Genomic DNA, 19977 nt, shown 5'->3' on the forward strand with positions numbered 1-19977 from the left:
CTCTTTAGCTTGACATCTTGTTAAAGGCCATCTTTGAGATTCCAAAACTTCATCCTTGTCCTTGAATAGAGTTGAGCTTCCTAGGATGCTATCAGTTTTATGTAATTTTATTATTTTATCTTTGTTATTGAAGTATAATTCTATGACTTATCTCATATTATTGTGTTAGTTTCTTGAAAAATACATTATATAGTTGTATTTTACTAGGACTTAAGAAATATTTGGAGCACAAGTTACGTATTTTATGCTATGAAGTTTTACCAGGAAAAAATCTGAAAATCCGAAAAACCCGAAAAAATCCGAGATTGAAAAACCCGACTTTGTTGGTTTGGTTTGGTTTATAAATTTAAAAATCCGACACCATTGATTTGGTTTGATAATTGAAAATTCCGAACCAACCCGCCCTATGTACACTCCAAAGGGAAGTATGATCTTGAAGCTTTGAGTTTGTCTAGGAAAGGGATATGACCTGGTAAAAACTTACTCGGTAATTATACTAAATCTTACTAATACGCAATAATTAAGTAATAAATTGAGATGAAAGTGTGTTTTAATTAATTATTATTTAATGATAATTATATATACGTGTTATATATTTATTGAATCAGTGTAAACACTAAGTACGAATAAGTATTTCCCGACATGACCATGTGCCATTGCCAAGCATGCGCCATTTATATTCTGTCTTTCTTACCACCCCTACTTAATATTTAATTAATTAAAACTACCCCTCCCCTCAGAGGCGGATGTAGCGTACTAGCTACGGGTTCAACTGAACTTATAATTTTCGACGCGGAGTAAAAATTTATATGTAAAAATTCATTAAAATTATAAAAATAGTAGATATGAACCTATAACTTTAAAAATATAATGAATTCAATATTAAAAATCTTAAAATTGAACCGATAGAATTTAAATCTTGGATCCGGCTCTGCTCACCTCTTAATTAATTGATTAAATGTGGATACATTATTTCTGTTTTGACTAAAGGATCTCTTTTATTTGCTATGTTTATCCTAAGGGTTTAAATGTTTCTTAGCTAGTTCCATAAAAATAATTCATTGGTACTGACTAGTTACTTAATATCATGCAACAAATAGTATCGACAACCAAGCCACCATTAGGAAATAGACTTTTTGCATCCATCGCCGAAAGATAATTTTATTGGGACCAATCTTCAGTATATCAATTCATCCTCTTTTTGGTAAACTTTTAAGAGGTTGGAAGCATTCCTTATTAGCTATATATATTTAGTATAGTGCTAGAGAATATACTTCTTCTTGTTTTGACACTACCATTTTCCAGCTTGTTTACTCTTAAAATTGGATAACAATTAAACTTATAATGTGATTCTAAGGACACATAATTTCACGTAATACCAATTAATAAATATAAAGATTAATAACAGAAATAAACTATAAAGTAAAGCAAACCAGTGTTAGAATGGAACTCAGCCCTCAAGTTTGGATACCCTCGAACTGGTTGATGTAAGAACAATCAAAATATAACAAGCTGATGAACAATAGTATAAACGAGAAAGAGAATTATATTTCTTTGATATCTCTCGACAATATGTCCTACAAATGATTAAAACCCCCCTTTAAATAGTAGAGGAATTCTACTTATGGTATAATTCTAATTACAGAAGGAAATCCCATGATTAGCTAATTAACCGTTCCTGATTTGATCTGTTCCGAGATTTATGCCATGATCCTCGACCAGTCACGGATATCTCGCCTTTCTGTTATTGTGATATCTTCGATCTTGCTCGATGTCTGTCTCATTTGGCTTCGATCGCTACTAGCCTCGATCTCGACAGGTACCTCGATTCTGAACTCAGTACCTTATCCTCATTATTTAGTTTGTTCCGTTACGAGGCCATCCTTCGATACAACCTCCCGGTCTCGGTCAAGTACTAAAATCGGGTGGGCCCTAATTTTTTAGAGTGAAATGACAAGAAACGAATTGAGCCTTTGATTTTCTACCTCGACCTGTCATGACGTCATTCTCGTGACATAAGCGACGGGAGTGACCGAAATGTCCCGTCGGTATAGTTTTCCAAGTCATTAATGAGTGTCAGTTGGTGGTCGGTCACTAGTACCTTTAAATCGTCGATGTGAATCCAATAAATAGACCCTTCCTCATTGATTCAAACTTTACTTTCACTTCCTTCTAATCTCTAAAGCTTTTACATCTCTTTAGTTCTTCCCTTTCACAAATCTTCAAGTGTTGCTGTTAATCCTTTCTCAGACGACAAGTCCTATTATCTTCCTCTCCTTTAAACTTACACAAAAATGGCAAAAACATCGAAAACGGTCCACAAAAAGAAGTTGCTTCATCTTCTCAACCGGCCGGCGGAACCCCGTCTTGAGGAATGCATTCCTAGGGGGTACGCGTTAAACTCCGATTTCAAGATCGATAAAACCGCGTCGATTCATGGTCGATGCGAGCCAATGTTGAGGTATATATGCTCGATAATTGAGGGATTCCTTAAGCAGGTAAAGAAAGAATGCAACTGGGAGGGCAAAGAGATGGTGATCCCGACCCCCGAAGAAGACATCACCACCCATGTGGAAGGGTTTCTGAGTATTTACACTTACCCTTTCACACTAGGCCCCCTCGACCCCGTCATTGTTGATTTTTGCCGTCAATATTAACCCTAGGCCAAATCCATCCTTCCTTTTGGCGAATTGTTATTCTGCTCCGATTCTTCGTGAGCAAAATCAAGGGGCTCCTTTTCACCCTCGATCACCTTATCAGATTGTATAGCCCCTGCCTCTATCGAGGCGAGTTAATAAAACTCCAACGTCGGGCTACCAAAGTGTTGTTCTGGAGCATAGATGAGGACAAGGATTGAGGCTGGATGGGCCGGTTCATTCGAGTGAGGACTTCCGACCTAATCCCAGCCGAGAAGATGCCATTTCCTGAAAAATGGAACATGAATCGTAAGTACCGTCTCACTGTTAGCTTCCATGTATTATTTGTTCCTTTGTCTTTTCTCATCGATGTCTTTTTCCATGATGTAGCGGTCACTTGGATTCCCCATGCGATTCCCGACCTCAAGAGTTGGGTTCGGAACCTGGCCTCGACCTCTACATACGCCGAGCGCTCATGACGCGATTTATCAAAGGGCCGATGGGAGGCCAAGAATCATGGTAAGCCCACTTTTTGTGTATTTGATGATTTGATTAAGATGCTCTTCTTCTACTTATTCAATTTTCTTTTGTACAGGCCTGGGTAAGGATGCGGTCATGAGGCCTCCGTCTGGTAAGGAGGGGACTTCGACCCCGGTTCTAAAGCCGGCGAAGGATAAGAAGAGGAAAAGGACCTCAACCTCCGAGGATCCAAAGCCTAAGAAGAATATGATTCGTAAGCCGAAGAAAGACATTGTTGCCCTGCCTGCAGAAGTGATTCAACGGCTAAGGGAGGAAGAAGAAAAAGATGAAGACGATTGGTCGGAACTGGGGGCCCGAGTGAAAAAAAACCATCGAGTCCCCAAAGGCCGTTGAGTCGGTGGTTGTTAAGGAGATTCCGCCTCGAGCCGAGGGGGTCTTGGAAAAGGACTCGGGCAAAGTCCCCGAGTCGTCGAAGATCAAAGATGCCTCCCGCTGAGTTGAGCAAAAGGCGGGTATGTCTGAAGGGGGGGCGGCTCCGAGGCCCTTCGCAGCGAGGAGAACACCCCAAGTGGCTCACTTGGGGCAATAGATATTGGAGACTCGCCGATTCTCCATGTGTTTTTCGATGAGGCAATTCGGGAGGCCCAAGTTACGAGGACTCCCGAAGTAGCCGTGGCCCATGGAGGGGAGGACCCCTTCCGTGGTTACTTTATTGGGGTCGAGGATGCTACCGACCTGAGTGAAGCATCGAGTCTCTTCGATGAGGCTCACCAAGCCTTGAATGGGGTGAGTCTCAACTCCCTTTGTCGATATCATACTTAGTTTATTTCTTCTCTTCCTGTCTAATTTCCTTTCTTTTTTCCATATAGGCTTTGGCGCTCCATCAGCAGGCATTTTCAAAGTCCCGAGTAGAGTTGAGCCGATGTGAGGCCGACCTCCGAGGGCTCACGGAGGAGAGAAATGCCCTTAAACTTCTCAATGGGCAAAAAGAAGAGGAGATCAAGGACCTCCGAACCGAGTTGGCCAAGGCTCACCAAGATCAGACTGACCTGATCGAGCAGGTAATGAAAATCTTAAAAGTTCATGGGCTCGATTCGGGTAGGGTGGATAACATTTCAATCTCACAGCTGCATCAGAAGGTTGAGAGGATCGACCAGTTCCGCGAGGAGGTCAACATGATGAAAGTAAGTATGGACCGCTTTGTTGTTGAAAAAAAGGCTACTAGAGCCCAATTGTCATCGGTCGAAAGTCAGCTTCGAGGCATGAAGGAGAAGAGCTCAGCTCAGGTAAAGAAAATAGAGGAGCTCGAGCCTCGGTTGGCTTCCGAACTTGCAAAGGCCAAATCTGAAGCCGAAAAGGCAAAGGTCGAGGTAGAGGCAATCGTGGTCGTCTACCGGTCCGATGCTGAAGCCACTCAAATCCAAGAGAGATATGCAGTTGAGACCGCTCAAACTTGAGCACATTGGATTGCTGAACTCACCAAATGACAATCTCGGAGGGAAACTCTCGAGGAGATCCATGCTCGAGGTTTCGATCTTACTGACGAGATAATAAAGGCTAAAGAGCATGAAACTGATGCTAGAGCGTTGGCCTCTTCCGATGATGATGATGAGGATGATGGCAGCAAGAGAGGGTCCAAGAATAGGGAGGACTACGATGGAGAAGAAGCTACCCCTGAGTAAAATTAGGAATCTTAGACTTTTTCTTTTTTGATTTTTTGTGCGGGACCCTTATCGGCCCTTGTAAATATTTTCGTATAGATAAAAGATCTTTTTTTTTTCTCTTTGACTTGTCTTTATTCTATTTCCTGCCTCGTGAAAATTTTATTTCATTCATGCCTTCATGCCTTATGGAGATTTTGCTCACAAGTTTGGGACTTTAGGCAACTAGACCGAAGTCGGACCAGTGTAGTCTTTAAAATCGAGTGAGTACTTGCTTGAACTCGAAGTAGAGTTACCCTTAGGTTTTAGTTGAGTAAGGACGATTTCTCAAACTCGAAAAATAAAATTGCCCTTAGGCTCTTGAATTAGGCTGATATGGTCTCAAAAGAATGGCTTTTCCCCTTTTTCGGCATAAAAATTAATCATAAAAATTTGTCATGCATTAGCACGAGATAAATTTGTACCCATTAGGTTTTTCCAGGATTGGTGTTATCAAAATCCTTTGCTTTGTTATGCCTTAGCACAAAATTGTTCGGGAGTTTGAACAATTCGCTACCCCTTAGGGTTTTTCGAGGGTCGATATTATCAAGACCCTTAGTAATTCAGCCGAGGATTGCCTTTTTTAACCGGCTTATGAGAATATTTGAAGGCCTATTTTATAACGGAATTCGGACGTCTTCGAACCGTGTTATTTTGGTTGTAGCCTTAGTTTGGGATTTGCCCCTTAAGCTTGTTTCCCAACTATACTTCGAACTCGTTCAAAGTGTCAGTCCCCGAGTGGGGTGGCTGTGGCCTATAAAATCGAGGATTGCCTTTTTAGGGTCTTACGATTTCGAGGTTTAGTAATTCGATCATGTCAATTTTTTGGACGGCAGTCCCCGAGTGTAGGGTAAATTGTTTGAACTTCAGTTGTGATCGGCCCTTAAGCCAGTTTTCACAATAGATCATTAGTATAAAATTGTAAAGTATAAATTTCTCTAAGGCATGGAACATCTGGTAAGGAAAAATACTTCTTTCAATAGATTATACATGCATATATGTTTTGCCATTAGGGCTCAAGTAATCTACATGGACACGATACATTTGACCGTTTGGTCCTTTTCCTATCGAGACCCTATCGACACGAAGTATTTTTCTTGTAACTATCCGAGGGTGATGCCCCCCAGTATTCGAGGTTGATTGTAAAGGAGCCTCGGATACTGTTGAATTTAGCACGAACAATGGTTGCTTCGTTAAAAACCTCGCCGGAAAAACCCATTTGGGACAAAAATCGGTCTAAGGGAAAAGGAGTGCAACGCTTGCTTTCAGACCTAAGGACTTTGTGTTTGAAGAATCCTTTGGTGTCTTCGATTAAACACCTGCAAATGGTTAGTATAAAATATAAACGAAAATGGAGAAGGTCGTACCTTAGTAGTGATATCGTTTGAGGAATGATATGTTCCAATTGTTTGATAATTGTTCGTCGTTCATCGTGCCAAGTTTGTAGGATCCCTTTACGATGATATCAAGGACCTGATACGGTCCCTCTTAGTTCGGGCCAAGTTTTCCTTCATTTGGGTCTTGAGTATTGAGGGTGACCTTCCTCAGAATCAAGTTCCCGATTTGAAAGTGTCGAAGATTGGCTCTTCGATTGTAGTACCTTTCGATCCGCTGTTTATGCGCTGCCATTCGAATGAGGGCGGCTTCCCATTTTTCATCTAGCAATTCGAGGCTTGTATTCATAGCCTCGTGATTTGACTCTTCCATTTTTCATCTATCGAAACCTGATGCTAGTTGCTAGGTTCCCCGACTTCAACCGGGATCAGAGCTTCGACGCCATATACTAAAGATAACGGTGTTGCCCCCGTACTGGATTTTGACGTTGCTTGATACGCCCAAAGGACTTCAGGCAATATTTCTCTCCATTTTCCCTTAGCGTCATTCAATATTTTCTTTAGATTTTGAATGATGGTCTTGTTTGTCGATTCGGCATGTCCGTTCCCACTAGGATGATATGCCGTCGACATGATCCTTTTTATTTTGTGATCTTCGAGAAACGTTGTCACTTTGGTATCGACGAATTGCTTTCCATTGTCGCATACGATCTCAGCAAGCATCCCAAATCGGCATATAATGTGGTCCCAAATGAAGTCTATGACATCTTTCTCTCTAATTTTCTCGAAAGCCTGTGCTTCAACCCACTTAGAGAAATAGTCAGTCATAAACAAAATAAATTTAGCTTTACCTGGGGCTGATGGTAGAGGGCCAACGATATCCATTCCCCATTTCATGAATGGTCATGGGAATAAGACTGAGTGGAGTTGCTCTCTGGGTTGGTGAATCATCGGCGCATACCTTTGACATTTGTCGCACTTTCGAACAAACTCTTTTGTATCCTTTTCTATATCGGCCCAATAGTATCCTGCTCTGATGACTTTGTGAACCAATGATTCGGCACCGGAATGATTTTCGCATGTGCCCTCGTGGATTTTTTGTAGGACGTAGTCGATATCTCCTGGTCCCAAACATATTGCTAGTGATCCATCGAACATCCTTCTATATAGTGTTCCATCTTCGGCCATTGTGAATCGTGCGGCTTTTGTACGTAGAGTCCTTGATTCCTTAGAGTCCGATGAAATCTTCACATTCTTTAGGTACTCGATATATTTGTTCCTCCAATCCCAGGTTAGACTTGTGGAGTTGATTTCGGCGTGACCTTCTTCGATTACTGACCTTGAAAGTTGCACGACAGTCCCCGAGCTAATCTCGTTGTCTTCAACTGATGACCCCAAATTTGCAAGGGCATCGGCCTCGCTGTTTTGTTCTCGAGGCACATGCTATAGGATCCATTCTTTAAACCGATGTAGAGTCACCTATATTTTATCCAAGTACCTATGAATTTGATCTTCTCGAACCTTGAGGTTCTGTTGACTTGGTTTACCACAAATAGGGAATCACATTTGGCCTCGATGACCTCTGATCCCAAACCTTTAGTTAGCTCGAGACCTGCAATCATGGCCTCAGACTTAGCCTCATTGTTAGTTAACTTGGAAGTTTTGATAGCTTTTCTAATTGTATTACACGTGGGCGGCTTCAAAATGATGCCTAGATCGGACCCTTTCACGTTCGAAGCGTCGTCTGTGAAGAGGGTCCACACCCCCGATGATGTACCCGACTTTAATAATAGTTCCTTTTCGACCTCGGGTATGAGGGCTGACATAAAGTCGGCCTCAAAGTCTGCTAAAATTTTAGACTTAATAGTCGTTCGGGGTCGATACTCGATATCGTACCCACTGATCTCGACGGGCCATTTGGCCAATCGGCCCGAAAGTTCGGGCTTATGCAAAAAATATTGCGAAGGGGATAAGTAGTCACCACACAGATCGGGTGACATTGAAAATATGGTTTTAATTTCCTAGAGGCGCTTATTAGGGTAAGCGCTTATTTTTCTAAGTGTGGGTACTGGGTCTCGTCCTCACCTAAAGTTTGACTAACATAGTAAACAAGAAATTGCGTACCTTGCTCTTCTCGAACTAGGACCCCACTTACCGCAATTTCTGAGACTGCTAAGTACAAGTAGAGGTGCTCGTCCGTTTTCGGAGTATGAAGCAGTGGCGGGCTCGAGAGGTACCGCTTTAATTCTTCCAATGCTTGTTGGCATTCCGGGGTCCATGCAAAATGGTTCTTCTTTTTGAGCAGTGAGAAGAACCTGTGACTTCTATCTAAAGACCTCGAGATGAATCGGCCTAAGGCGGTTATACGCCCTGTTAATCTTTGTACGGCCTTAACATTGTCCACGAATGTGATGTCTTCGATTGCCTTGATCTTATCGGGGTTGATTTCGATCCCCCGATTTGATACCATAAAGCCGAGGAACTTGCCCGAGCCGACCCCGAATGCACATTTCTCCGGGTTGAGTTTCATGTAGTATTTCCTTAGTATATCGAAGGTCTCCTACAAATGTGTCAAATGGTCCTCTGCTCGTAGGGACTTAACTAACATATCGTCAATATAAATCTCTATTGATTTACCTATTTGTTCTTCGAACATTCGATTTACTAAGCATTGATAAGTGGCACCGGCATTTTTTAGTCCAAATGGCATTATATTATAACAATAGGTGCCGCACTTAGTGATGAACGATATCTTTTCCTGATCCTATGGGTTCATTTGTATTTGATTGTACCCGGAGTAGGCATCGAGAAAACTAAGGATCTCGTGGCCGGCCGTGGTATCGATCATGCGATCGATATTTGGCAGAGGAATAGAGTCTTTAGGACATGCTTTGTTTAAATCTTTATAGTCTACGCACATTCTAAGTTTATTTTCCTTTTTAGGGACTACGATGTCACGACCCAAAACTAACCCCTGTCGTGATGGCGCCTATCGTGGAACTAGGCAAGCCGACTCATTTCCAAAACAAACCAATATTTTCATTTTAAAGATAATTTCAAGGTTATTTAACATAAAACCTCCATTTAAAGAGTTCAAATCAAAGAAAAACAGAAGTGCGGAAAAGAAAAGCCCGACATCGAAGTGTCAATAGTCATGAGCATATACTACAATCTGTCTAACAATATCAAGGCTAACTCAACCCGGAGAATAGCTAAATACAACTAGAGAAAGATCAGAGGGAAAAGAGCAGGGGCTGCGATCACCAAATAGCTACCTTGCTATCTCCAAGAAAATCTGCAACCATAACACTCAATAACCGCTACCGTGTCCAGCTACACCTGAATCTGCACACAAGGTGCAGGGAGTAACGTGAGTACGCCAACTCAGTAAGTAACAATAATAAATAAAGACTGAGCAGTAGTGACGAGCAATAAAGCATATAACGTTCGTATCAGGAAATCTTAGTAAAATACCACATGCTTTTTAAAAATCAAGATTTGAATCAAATTATCTAGTTTAAACCCAGTTCCAGTAAAAATCATTTAAAGACATTTTTCCAAAAGTTTTTCAAACAAAGGCTCAATGCAAAGGTGAGCAAAAATGATGAAATCATAAACAGCCGCTCAGGCAAAACATCACTCATATATTGCCCCTCGGGCAAACCTCACAATCACTCTTGCTACTCGGGCATACCTCACAATCACTCATGCCTCCCAGTCACTCAGCACTCGGCACTCGCACTCAATAGGTACCTGCGCTCACTGGGGGTGTGTACAGACTCCGGAGGGGCTCCTTCAGCCCAAGCGCTATAATTTGCACGGACAACTCACGTGCGATAATAATAAAGTATGATGCAGGCGGGCAGCCCCGATCCATACTCATCCTCACCAATCAGGCCCTCGGCCTCATTTAGTCATAAATATGCTGCAGGCGGGCAGCCCCGATCCACACTCATTCTCACAAATCAAGCCCTCGGCCTCACTCAGTCATAAGTATCTCAAGCCTCTCGGGCATTTCAGTAAAACAGGGCATTCGGCCCAAAATATTTATATGCATCAAAATAGAGTCATAAAATTGAGTTATGCGGTAAACAAGTATAAACATGACTGAGTATAGATTTTCAATCGAAAACAATGAGAGGATGGTAAGAAACAGTCCCTAAGGGTCCAAACAGCATTGGCGCAAGCCCAAACATGGCATTCAGCCCAATTTACAAAAATGCTTTCTAAAACATATAAGTATCATATGGTTTCAACAAAGTATGCAACTTTACAGTTGCTATGGGATGGACCAAGTCACAAATCTCCAACAGTGCACGCCCACACGCCCGTCACCTAGCATGTGCGTCATTAAAAATAGTAGAATGATACAAAATTCGGAGTTTCATACCCTCAGGACTAGATTTACAATCGTTACTTTCCTCAAACCGGTCAAATCTCTACCCCGCAATGATCTTGCCTTCGGACTCGGCCTCCAAATGCTCCAAATCTATTCACAATCAGTACAATACCATCAATACGCGCTAATGGAATAAATTCCACAAGAAAAACTACAAAATTAGACCAAAACCCAAAATTGGCTCAAACCCGGCCCCCGGGCCCACGTCTCAAAATCCAAATTTTTTTACAAAACTAGAAAGGTCATTCACTCACGAGTCTAACCATACCAAATTCATCAAAATCCGACATCGTTTGGTCTTTCAAATCCTTAAATTACTCTAGAAAACTTCTAAGCCCTAACCCCTCATTTTCACAAATTGCCATGATTAAAACAACGGAAAATCACCATATATACAAGTATTAGGGCTCAAGTAACTTAGCTCAACGAAATCCCCTTGATTACCTCTTCAAACCTCTCCCAAAACCTCCAAAAACCAAGTTGAAATTGTGAAGAATGACCAAAATTCGCGAAGGGTTCTATTTATGGTTTCTGCCTAGGTTTTTTCGCACCTGCAACCATTTTCTCGCACCCGCGCGACCGCACCTACGGTCCAAGAAGCGCATCTGCGCAACTCACTTAATCACCCAGATTCCGCACCTGCGGACCCCTTCCTCGCACCTGTGGACTCGCATCTGCGGTCCCAGGTGCGCATCTACGAAACCAGTCCAAACTTCTCATCTCCATATCTGCGCTCAAAGCCTCGCACCTGCGGGCTCGCAGATGCGGTCAATTCTTCACACCTGCGTTCCCAGCCTTGACCCAGCGTCTCCCGCACCTGCACACTCCCCACGCGCACCAGCGGCCTCGCACCTGCGACCCTTTCTTCCGCATGTGCGGAAATAGCTGAAGCAGCAGCTCCAGCTACAATTTCCAACTTCAACAAATCCGTTAACCACTCAGAATCACCCCGAGGCCCTCGGGACCTCAACCAAAAGTACCAACAAGTCATATATCAACATACAAACTTAGTCGAACCTTCAAATCACTCAAAACAACATCAAATCATCAAATTACCGTCGGATTCAAGCCTAAGAACTTCAAAATTTCCAAATTCGGCAACCGATGCCAAAACCAACCAAACCACGTTTGAATGACCTCAAATTTTGCACACCTCCAACTTCCGAAATTCCATTCTGACCCCGATATCAAATTTTCCACTGCCGACTGAAATCGTCAAATTTCCAATTTCGCCAATTCAAGCCTAATTCTACCACGGACCTCCAAATCACATTCTGGACGCACTCCGAAGTCCAAAATCACCTAACAGAGCTAACGGAACCATCAAAATTCAAATCCGAGATCGTTTACATATAAGTCAACATCTAGTTGACTTTTCCAACTTAAGTTTCTACTTTAGAGACTAAGTGTCTCAATTCACTCCGAGTTCCTTTCAGACCCGAACCAACTAACCCGATATAACATAATATAGCTGAATAACACCAAAAAAAAGTAGAAATGGGGAAAACGGGGCTATAACTCTCGAAACGACCGGCCGGGTCGTTACATCCTCCCCCTCTTAAACATTCGTTCGTCCTCGAACGGGTCTAGAAACATACTTGGAGTATCGAATAGGCATGGATATCTGCTCCGCATCTCCTGCATGGTCTCCCAAGTGGCCTCCTCCACAGGCTGACCTCTCCATTGCACCTTCACTGAAGTTATATCCTTTGACTTCAACCTTCGAACTTGCCGATCCAAAATAGCCACCGGCTTCACATCATAAGTCATATCACCCTCCAACTGAACCGTGCTGAAATCCAAAACATAGGACGGATCTCCATTATACTTCCGGAGCATAGAAACATGAAACACTGGATGCACACTCGACAAGCTGGTTGGCAAGGCAAGCTTATAAGCCATATCCCCTATTCTCTGAAGCACCTCAAAAGGCTCAATGAACCGGGGGCTCAACTTGCCCCTCTTCCCAAACCTCATAACACCCTTCATGGGTGATACCTTCAGCAAGACCTTCTCCCCAACCATAAAAGACACATCACGAACCTTCCTATCTGTGTGGCTCTTCTGCCTAGACTGTGCCGTGCGAAGCCGCTCCTGAATCAATTTCACCTTATCTAATGCGTCTTAAACCAAGTCACCCGGCTCAAACCATCCAATCGAAGATCTACATCTCCTCACATACAAAGCCTCGTACGGAGCCATCTGAATGCTCGACTGATAACTATTGTTATATGCAAACTCCGCGAGTGGCAGAAACTGGTCCTATGAACCCCCAAAGTCAATGACACAAGCACACAACATATCCTCCAATATCTGAATAGTACGCTTGGACTGCCCGTCCGTCTGAGGGTGAAAAGTTGTGCTTAACTCAACCTGAGTACCCAACTCTCGCTGCACGGCCCTCCAAAACTGCGATGTGAACTGAGTACCCCTATCTGAAATGATGGAAACTGGGACGCCATGCAGGCGAACGATCTCTCGAATGTAAATTTCAGCCAACCGCTCTGAAGAGTAAGTAGTACCAACTGGAATGAAGTGTGCGAACTTGGTTAGCCGATCCACAATAACCCAAATAGCGTCAAACTTCCTCGAAGTCCGTGGAAGCCCAACTAAAGAGTCCATAGTGATCTGCTCCCACTTCCACTCTGGGATCTCTAATCTCTGAAGCAAGCCACTCGGTCTCTGATGCTCATACTTAACTTGCTGACAGTTGAGACACCGAGCCACAAACCCAACTATATCCTTCTTCATCTGCCTCCATCAATAGTGCTGCCTCAAATCCTGGTACATTTTCGCGGCACCCGGATGGATGGAATACCGCGAGCTGTGGGCCTCCTCAAGAATCAACTCTCGAAGCCCATCTACATTAGGCACACATATTTGGCCCTGCATTCTCAGCATGCCGTCATCACCAATAGTCACATCCCTAGCATCACCTCTCTGAACCCTGTCCTGAAGAACGAGCAAGTGGGGGTCATCATACTAACGCTCTCTGATACGGTCATAAAGAGAAGACCTGGAGACCACACAAGCCAATACCCGGCTACGCTCCGAAATATCTAATCTGACAAGCTGGCCCACTAAGGTCTGAACATCCAATGCCAAAGGTCTCTCTGTTGCTGGAAGATATGCTAAACTTCCCAAACTCTCTGCCCGGCGACTCAAAGCATCGGCCACCACATTGGCCTTCCCCGGATGGTACAAAATAGTGATATCATAGTCCTTAAGAAGCTCCAACCATCTCCGTTGACACAAATTAAGATCCTTCTGCTTTAACAGATACTACAGACTCCGGTGATCAGTATAGATCTCACAATGAACCCCATACAAATAATGACGCCAAATCTTCAAGGCGTGAACAATGGTTACTAACTCAAGATCATGGACAGGATAGTTCTTCTCATGGGTCTTCAACTGGCGCGAGGCATAGGCAATCACCCTACCCTCCTGCATCAAAATACAACCAATGCCTATCTTCGAGGCATCACAATACATAGTGTAAGAACCTGAAGCTGATGGCAGAACTAACACTGGAGCTGTGGTCAAAGCAGTCTTGAGCTTCTGAAAGCTCTCCTTACATTCATCCGACCACCTGAATGGAGCACCCTTTTGGGTCAATTTGGTCAAGGGCGATGCAATAGATGAAAATCCCTCTACAAAGCGACGGTAATAACTCGCCAAACCAAGAAAGCTCCTAATCTTTGTGGTTGAGGACGGTCTAGGCCAACTCTGCACCGCCTTTATCTTCTTCAGATCCACCTGAATACCCTCGCTGGACACCACGTGCCCCAAGAATGCTACTGAACTGAGCCAAAACTCACATTTGAAGAACTTTGCATAAAGCTTCTCCTCCCTCAATCTCTGTAATGCAATCTTCAAATGCTGAGTGTGCTCTTCCTGGCTACGAGAGTACACCAGGATGTCATCAATGAATACCACAATGAATTAGTCCAAATAGGGCTGAAATACACTGTTCATCAAATGCATGAATGTTGCTGGAGCATTGGTCAGCCCAAAGGACATCACCAAGAACTCATAATGGCCATATCGGGTTCTGAAAGCTGTTTTGAGAATATCTGAATCCCGAATCTTCAGCTAGTGATAACCGGACCTCAAATCAATCTTGGAGAACACCCTCGCTCCCTGAAGATGGTCGAATAAATCATCAATGCGAGGCAAAGGATACTTATTCTTGACTGTGACCTTGTTCAACTGCCTGTAATCAATACACATTCTCATGGAACCATCCTTCTTCTTCACAAATAGAACCGGTGCACCCCAAGGTGACACACTAGGCCGAATGAACCCCTTATCAAGGAGTTCCTGAAGTTGTTCTTTCAATTCCTTCAACTCCGTCGGTTCCATACGATACGGTGGAATAAAAATGGGTTGAGTGCCCGGCACCAAATTAATACCAAAGTCAATATCCCTGTCGGCAGAGGCGGATCCAAAAATTTAATTTTATGGGTTCAAGATTTAGACTCAAGGATATACCTCAAGGTACTATACAATAATAACCGAATGAAATACGAACAATGATATTTAATATATATGTAACAAGTACCGAACCATCTAACATAATATATGTTCAATAAATATCACCATTACAATTGTACCCGACGGGTTGTCATGTTTTGAAAACGATCAATAATCGCATCATTAGGTACACTTTCAAATACTTCATCTTCTATATAACAAACTAAACAGTCATTCAAAAATTCATCACCAATTCTGCTACGCAAGTCATTTTTGATGTACTTCATTGAAGAAAAAGCTCTTTCTACTATTGCAGTAGCGACAGGCAATATCATACTTAACTTCACAAGCAAAAACACAAGTCTCCAAGTCTTGTACAAATCTGTTTCAACTAATGTTTCTGAAAGATCTCCAAGTCCTTTCAAGTTAGACAAATCATTGTCTTCTTTCACAAAGAGAATATAGTTGTCAAGCTCGTAACTGAGATCTTCAAGCTTTGAACCACTAAACTCATGAGGATAAAGTGTAGCAAGTTTCATAATTCTGTCTTTATCATAATTTGCAAAAGAATTATCCGGACTCAAACTAGCCATACCAAGAAGTAGATTACTATTCACCGCATCAAAACGACTGTTAAGCTCCGAAAGTTGCAAATCAATAACAGTATTAAAAACTTCGACACGCAAATGATGAGAATATGTAACACTTGAACTCCTACGCTTTGACTTTCCAAGATGATAGTTCTTATCCATTTTAGGGATCACAATATCATGCTTGGAACAAAATGAAGAGGCGTCATCTATCAATGATTCCCATTTAGATTCTCTCATCACTTGCAATTGCCTCTTGGCGAAACCAACAAGCTTCATAGCATTTACAATTTCCTGATCTTTTCTTTGCAAAGCTATATTCAAATCATTTATGATTGCTAATAATTTTAACATCAAATGTATCATATGCACAAACTCAAAAGATCGTATGTCATTCACTAGACTTTTTGCCACTGATCTCTCAAGATAATTTACACCCTCACTTGCAAGAAACTCAGGTACATTAATGATTGATGAGAATAATGCAATAAAGTTACGCACTGTTTTAAAATTAGAACCCCATCGGGTATCACCTGGCCTTTGGAGTCCAAGTTCTTGATTTAGTCCACTTCCTGTATGAACTTCACCAAGCACTTGTAGCTCCTCTAGTTTTTTTGCCTGATCCTCTCGTAGCATATTCCTACGCTTAAAAGAACTTCCAACAATATTCAAGACATTAGCAACAATATCAAAAAATTGATCTACATCATAATGTTTTTTTTGCAACTACAAGAGTCAATTGCAATTGATGGGCAAAGCAATGTATTATGCCGAAGGATTATCTTTCAGAATTAAAATTTTAAGACCATTGATTTCTCCTTGCATGTTACTAGCTCCATCATAACCTTGTCCCCGTATTTGAGATGGACTCAATGAGTGCTCTAAAAGCAAATCATAGATTGCTTTTTGTAATGACGATGAAGTTGTTTTTTTAACATGAACAATACTAAGGAATCGCTCAATAGGTTTTCCCTCTTTGTTGACATACCGCAGAACAAGAGCCATTTGTTCCTTATGAGAGACGTCCTTAGATTCATCAACCAAAATTCCAAAATAATCTCCATTTAAATCTTCAACTATTGCTTTAATTATTTCTTTCGCACAAGCATTAACGATCTCTTTTTGGATATTTGGAGCAATCATCATGTTATTTTGTGGAGCACTTTGTAGCGCAACTTTTTTCACTTCATCATCCCTATCTGCATACCATTGTAAGAGTTCTACAAAGTTTCCTCGTTTAATAGAAGTTTCACCTTCATCGTGGCCCCGGAAAGACATTCCTTGTTTTAAAAGAAATTTTGCCACATCAATCGAAGCATTCAACCGAACTCGCTAATCACTTTTAATTTTTTCAGACTGCTTGTCAAAAGAGGTTAGAATTGATTGCTCTTGATTAATTAAATCTCTCATCATCATAAAACATCTATTGTGAAGACTATTCACCTCTCCAATATGTGTGTTAAGCCTTTCTGTAGCTTTATTCCAAGCTCTAAAACCATTCTTTGTGAAAGAATTCCCAACTTTTCCATGTCCTCCATGCTCATTTTTAAACAAGTAACAACATAAGCAAAATGTTGCATCAACTTTAACACTATATTCTAACCATCCAGAGTATGAAGTGTTAAACCATTCAAGATTAAATTGACGCATAAATCCACCAAAATCTCTTTTTGGAAAACTACAATTACGAGGTTGACAATGTCCTTGTTGAATATAATATCTTCTCACTCGGTCACGTAAATTCGGAGGATACTCTGAAATTTGCTTTCTTTCTGCGGGATCAGGTTCAAGATTCAAATTCAACATTTTCTCTTTGTTTGATACCGCCAAATGATTGATATTGTCATGAATAATTGGACATGGAGAAGAACTCGGCGTAGGAGGACTAGAACCAGAACCAGAACTTTGAGGAGTTGGAATAGCCTTGAAAATTTTCGTGATCATATCCACACTCACTAAAAAGATCCTAAAAATCACAACAACAACAAAATTACACTTCAAGGTGTAATTGAAACTTAATCCAACCAAATTAATATTTCAACAACTTAAGTACTTATGAAATTGGAGTTAATATGATACAATATCCCTAGGCCTAAAAGTAAGATTAGTTTAGGAAAGGATTGACTAGTAATTAAGTTGATATAAAAAGTTAAATTTAAATTCATTAATTTACTTAAAGTTTAATTATTATTTGAATTATTATATCTTAAACTTCCCAATATAAGGTTCACACTTCACACCCTTTCTGTAGTACATAGAGCAGTATTTTCTTAGGAGACAAGTCGAATCAAGACAAAACCCATCAATACAAAGCAATCTTATCATCTCTCTATTCCTTATTTCTCTAACTATTTTCTATAAAAATAAGCTGAAGCCTGAACTGCTTTGTGAAAAAAAAAACAAGATCAAAAGTCAAAACACATCCTTTTGGGTGAAGTTTTGTTCTGATAGTGCGTTTCTTATATGGAACCAAAATGCAAGAACCAAGAACAGCAGTGGCAAATCTTGTAACTTATAATTAATAAATATTATTGCATTATTATTGACAAAGAGCAATAGAGGCATACCAGCAAAACTAAAGAAGAGGATTGATTGCAGACTTGCAGTTTATGTCCAAGAAGAACTGAAGAAGAGCCTTTGCTTTGATTCTTTTGAAACCCTAGCTTTAAAAATTTGGGAATCGTTAACCTTCTGAAAAATGAAAGGTTTTGATCTCTTAAAGTTTTGTGAAGACCAACTCTTTTATAATTATTAAAAAGCCCCACAAGTTAATGAAGTACACATTAAAGAATAAAATTAATTAGGTGGTCCTCATCTTTTAAAGATAAGAAACGGACCTCTTTAAATGGGAAGGGGCAAAAAAAACCCATAAGTAACAAAGAAGTCAAACAGTAACTTAAATAAAATTGCAATAAAAGTTGTGTACACAGAGATTCGAACTCAAGTCTTCTCGCAATAAGTGGAACTTCGCCCATCAGTTTTACCACTGAACCCATAGCCTCATTTAGTCTATGGGTTCAAACACTAATATATTATCATATTTCAGTAATTTTGCACAGTATATTCTCGGATTTTGTCGAAAGTTATGGGTTCAATTGAACCCGTATCCATAACACTAGATCCGCCCATGCCTGTCAGGAGGCATGTCCGATAGGTCTACAGGAAACACATCCGGAAAATCACGTACCACCGGAACAGAATCAATGACAGGAGTATCTGTACTAACATCCCTCACAAAAGCCAAATAAGATAGGCAACCCTTCTCAACCATGCGTTGGGCCTTCAAATATGAAATCACCCTACTTGGTACATGACAGAACCGCTCCACTCAACCCTCGGAATTCCTGGCATAGCCAACGTCACCGTCTTAGCGTGATAATCTAGAATAGCATGACATGGAGATAATCAATACATACCCAATATCACGTCAAAGTCAACCATACTGAGCAACAATAGATCTACTCGGGTCTCCAGACCCCCAATAGTCACCACACATGACCGATATATGCGGTCCACAATAATAGTATTGCTCACAGGAGTAGATACATGTACAGATGAAACTAAGGACTCACGGGCCATATCCAGAAAATGGGTGAAATACGAGGAAACATATGAATACGTGGAACCAGGGTCAAATAATACTGAGGCATCTCTGTGACAAACTAAGACAATACCTGTAATCACAGCATCTGAAGCAATAGCATCTGGTCTGGCAGGGAGAGCATAGAAATAGGCCTGACCACCCCCTGATCTGCCTCCCCTCTAGGGCGACCCCTAGCTGACTAACATCCACTCCGAGCTGACTGGGCGGGTGGTGAGGTAACTGGTGTTGTAGTCGGAGGCTGACTCCTCTGCTGAGATAGACCTCTGTGATGACGAGGACACTGCCTCCACATATGCCCCAGCTCCCCACGCTCAAAATAACTCCCTGGGGTTGGCGGCGGAAACTGAAGGGAACCCCTAGCACCAGGATGACTAGTAGAAGAACCTAGCATGGAAGAGCCCTGAATAGGTGGAGCACGGGTCGAACTCTGAACTGGAAGGGCACTAAGTGATAAATGGCCCTGATGAGAACTGTGAGAACCATGGCCAGATGATGCACCCCGATGAAATGGCCGAACTGACTGAACCTGTCTGAAATGACGACCTTTACCGTGTTGGAACTGACCCCCAAAAGGAGCACCACTGAATCCACCCTGACCACGAGGCCTCTTGGCCTCCCTCTCAACCCTCTCCTAACCGCGAACCATCTTAATCTGCCGAGCAATGTCGATAACCTCATCAAAGGTAGCACCTGAAACACGCTCCCTGGTCATGAGAAACGGTAGCTGATAAGTGAGGCCATCAATAAACCTCATGATC

General features: G+C 41.8%; 2 protein-coding genes across 2 annotated transcripts; both read right to left on the bottom strand.

Moving 5' to 3' along the window:
* Positions 1-15153: 15153 nt before the first annotated feature.
* On the bottom strand, positions 15154-16893 carry LOC142171794 (uncharacterized). The gene is made up of 2 exons (XM_075235497.1): positions 16422-16893; positions 15154-16316 (listed from the first exon to the last, which is right to left on the bottom strand). Exons 1-2 carry the CDS (start codon positions 16891-16893, stop codon positions 15154-15156), a joined length of 1635 nt encoding a protein of 544 aa, XP_075091598.1.
* Positions 16894-16947: 54 nt separating this feature from the next.
* Positions 16948-17559, bottom strand: LOC142171795 (uncharacterized). The gene has a single exon (XM_075235498.1). It carries the CDS (start codon positions 17557-17559, stop codon positions 16948-16950), a length of 612 nt encoding a protein of 203 aa, XP_075091599.1.
* Positions 17560-19977: the final 2418 nt, after the last annotated feature.

This window comes from Nicotiana tabacum, chromosome 17, assembly GCF_000715075.1.
Source record: "Nicotiana tabacum cultivar K326 chromosome 17, ASM71507v2, whole genome shotgun sequence".
Classification (NCBI taxonomy): Eukaryota; Viridiplantae; Streptophyta; class Magnoliopsida; order Solanales; family Solanaceae; genus Nicotiana; species Nicotiana tabacum.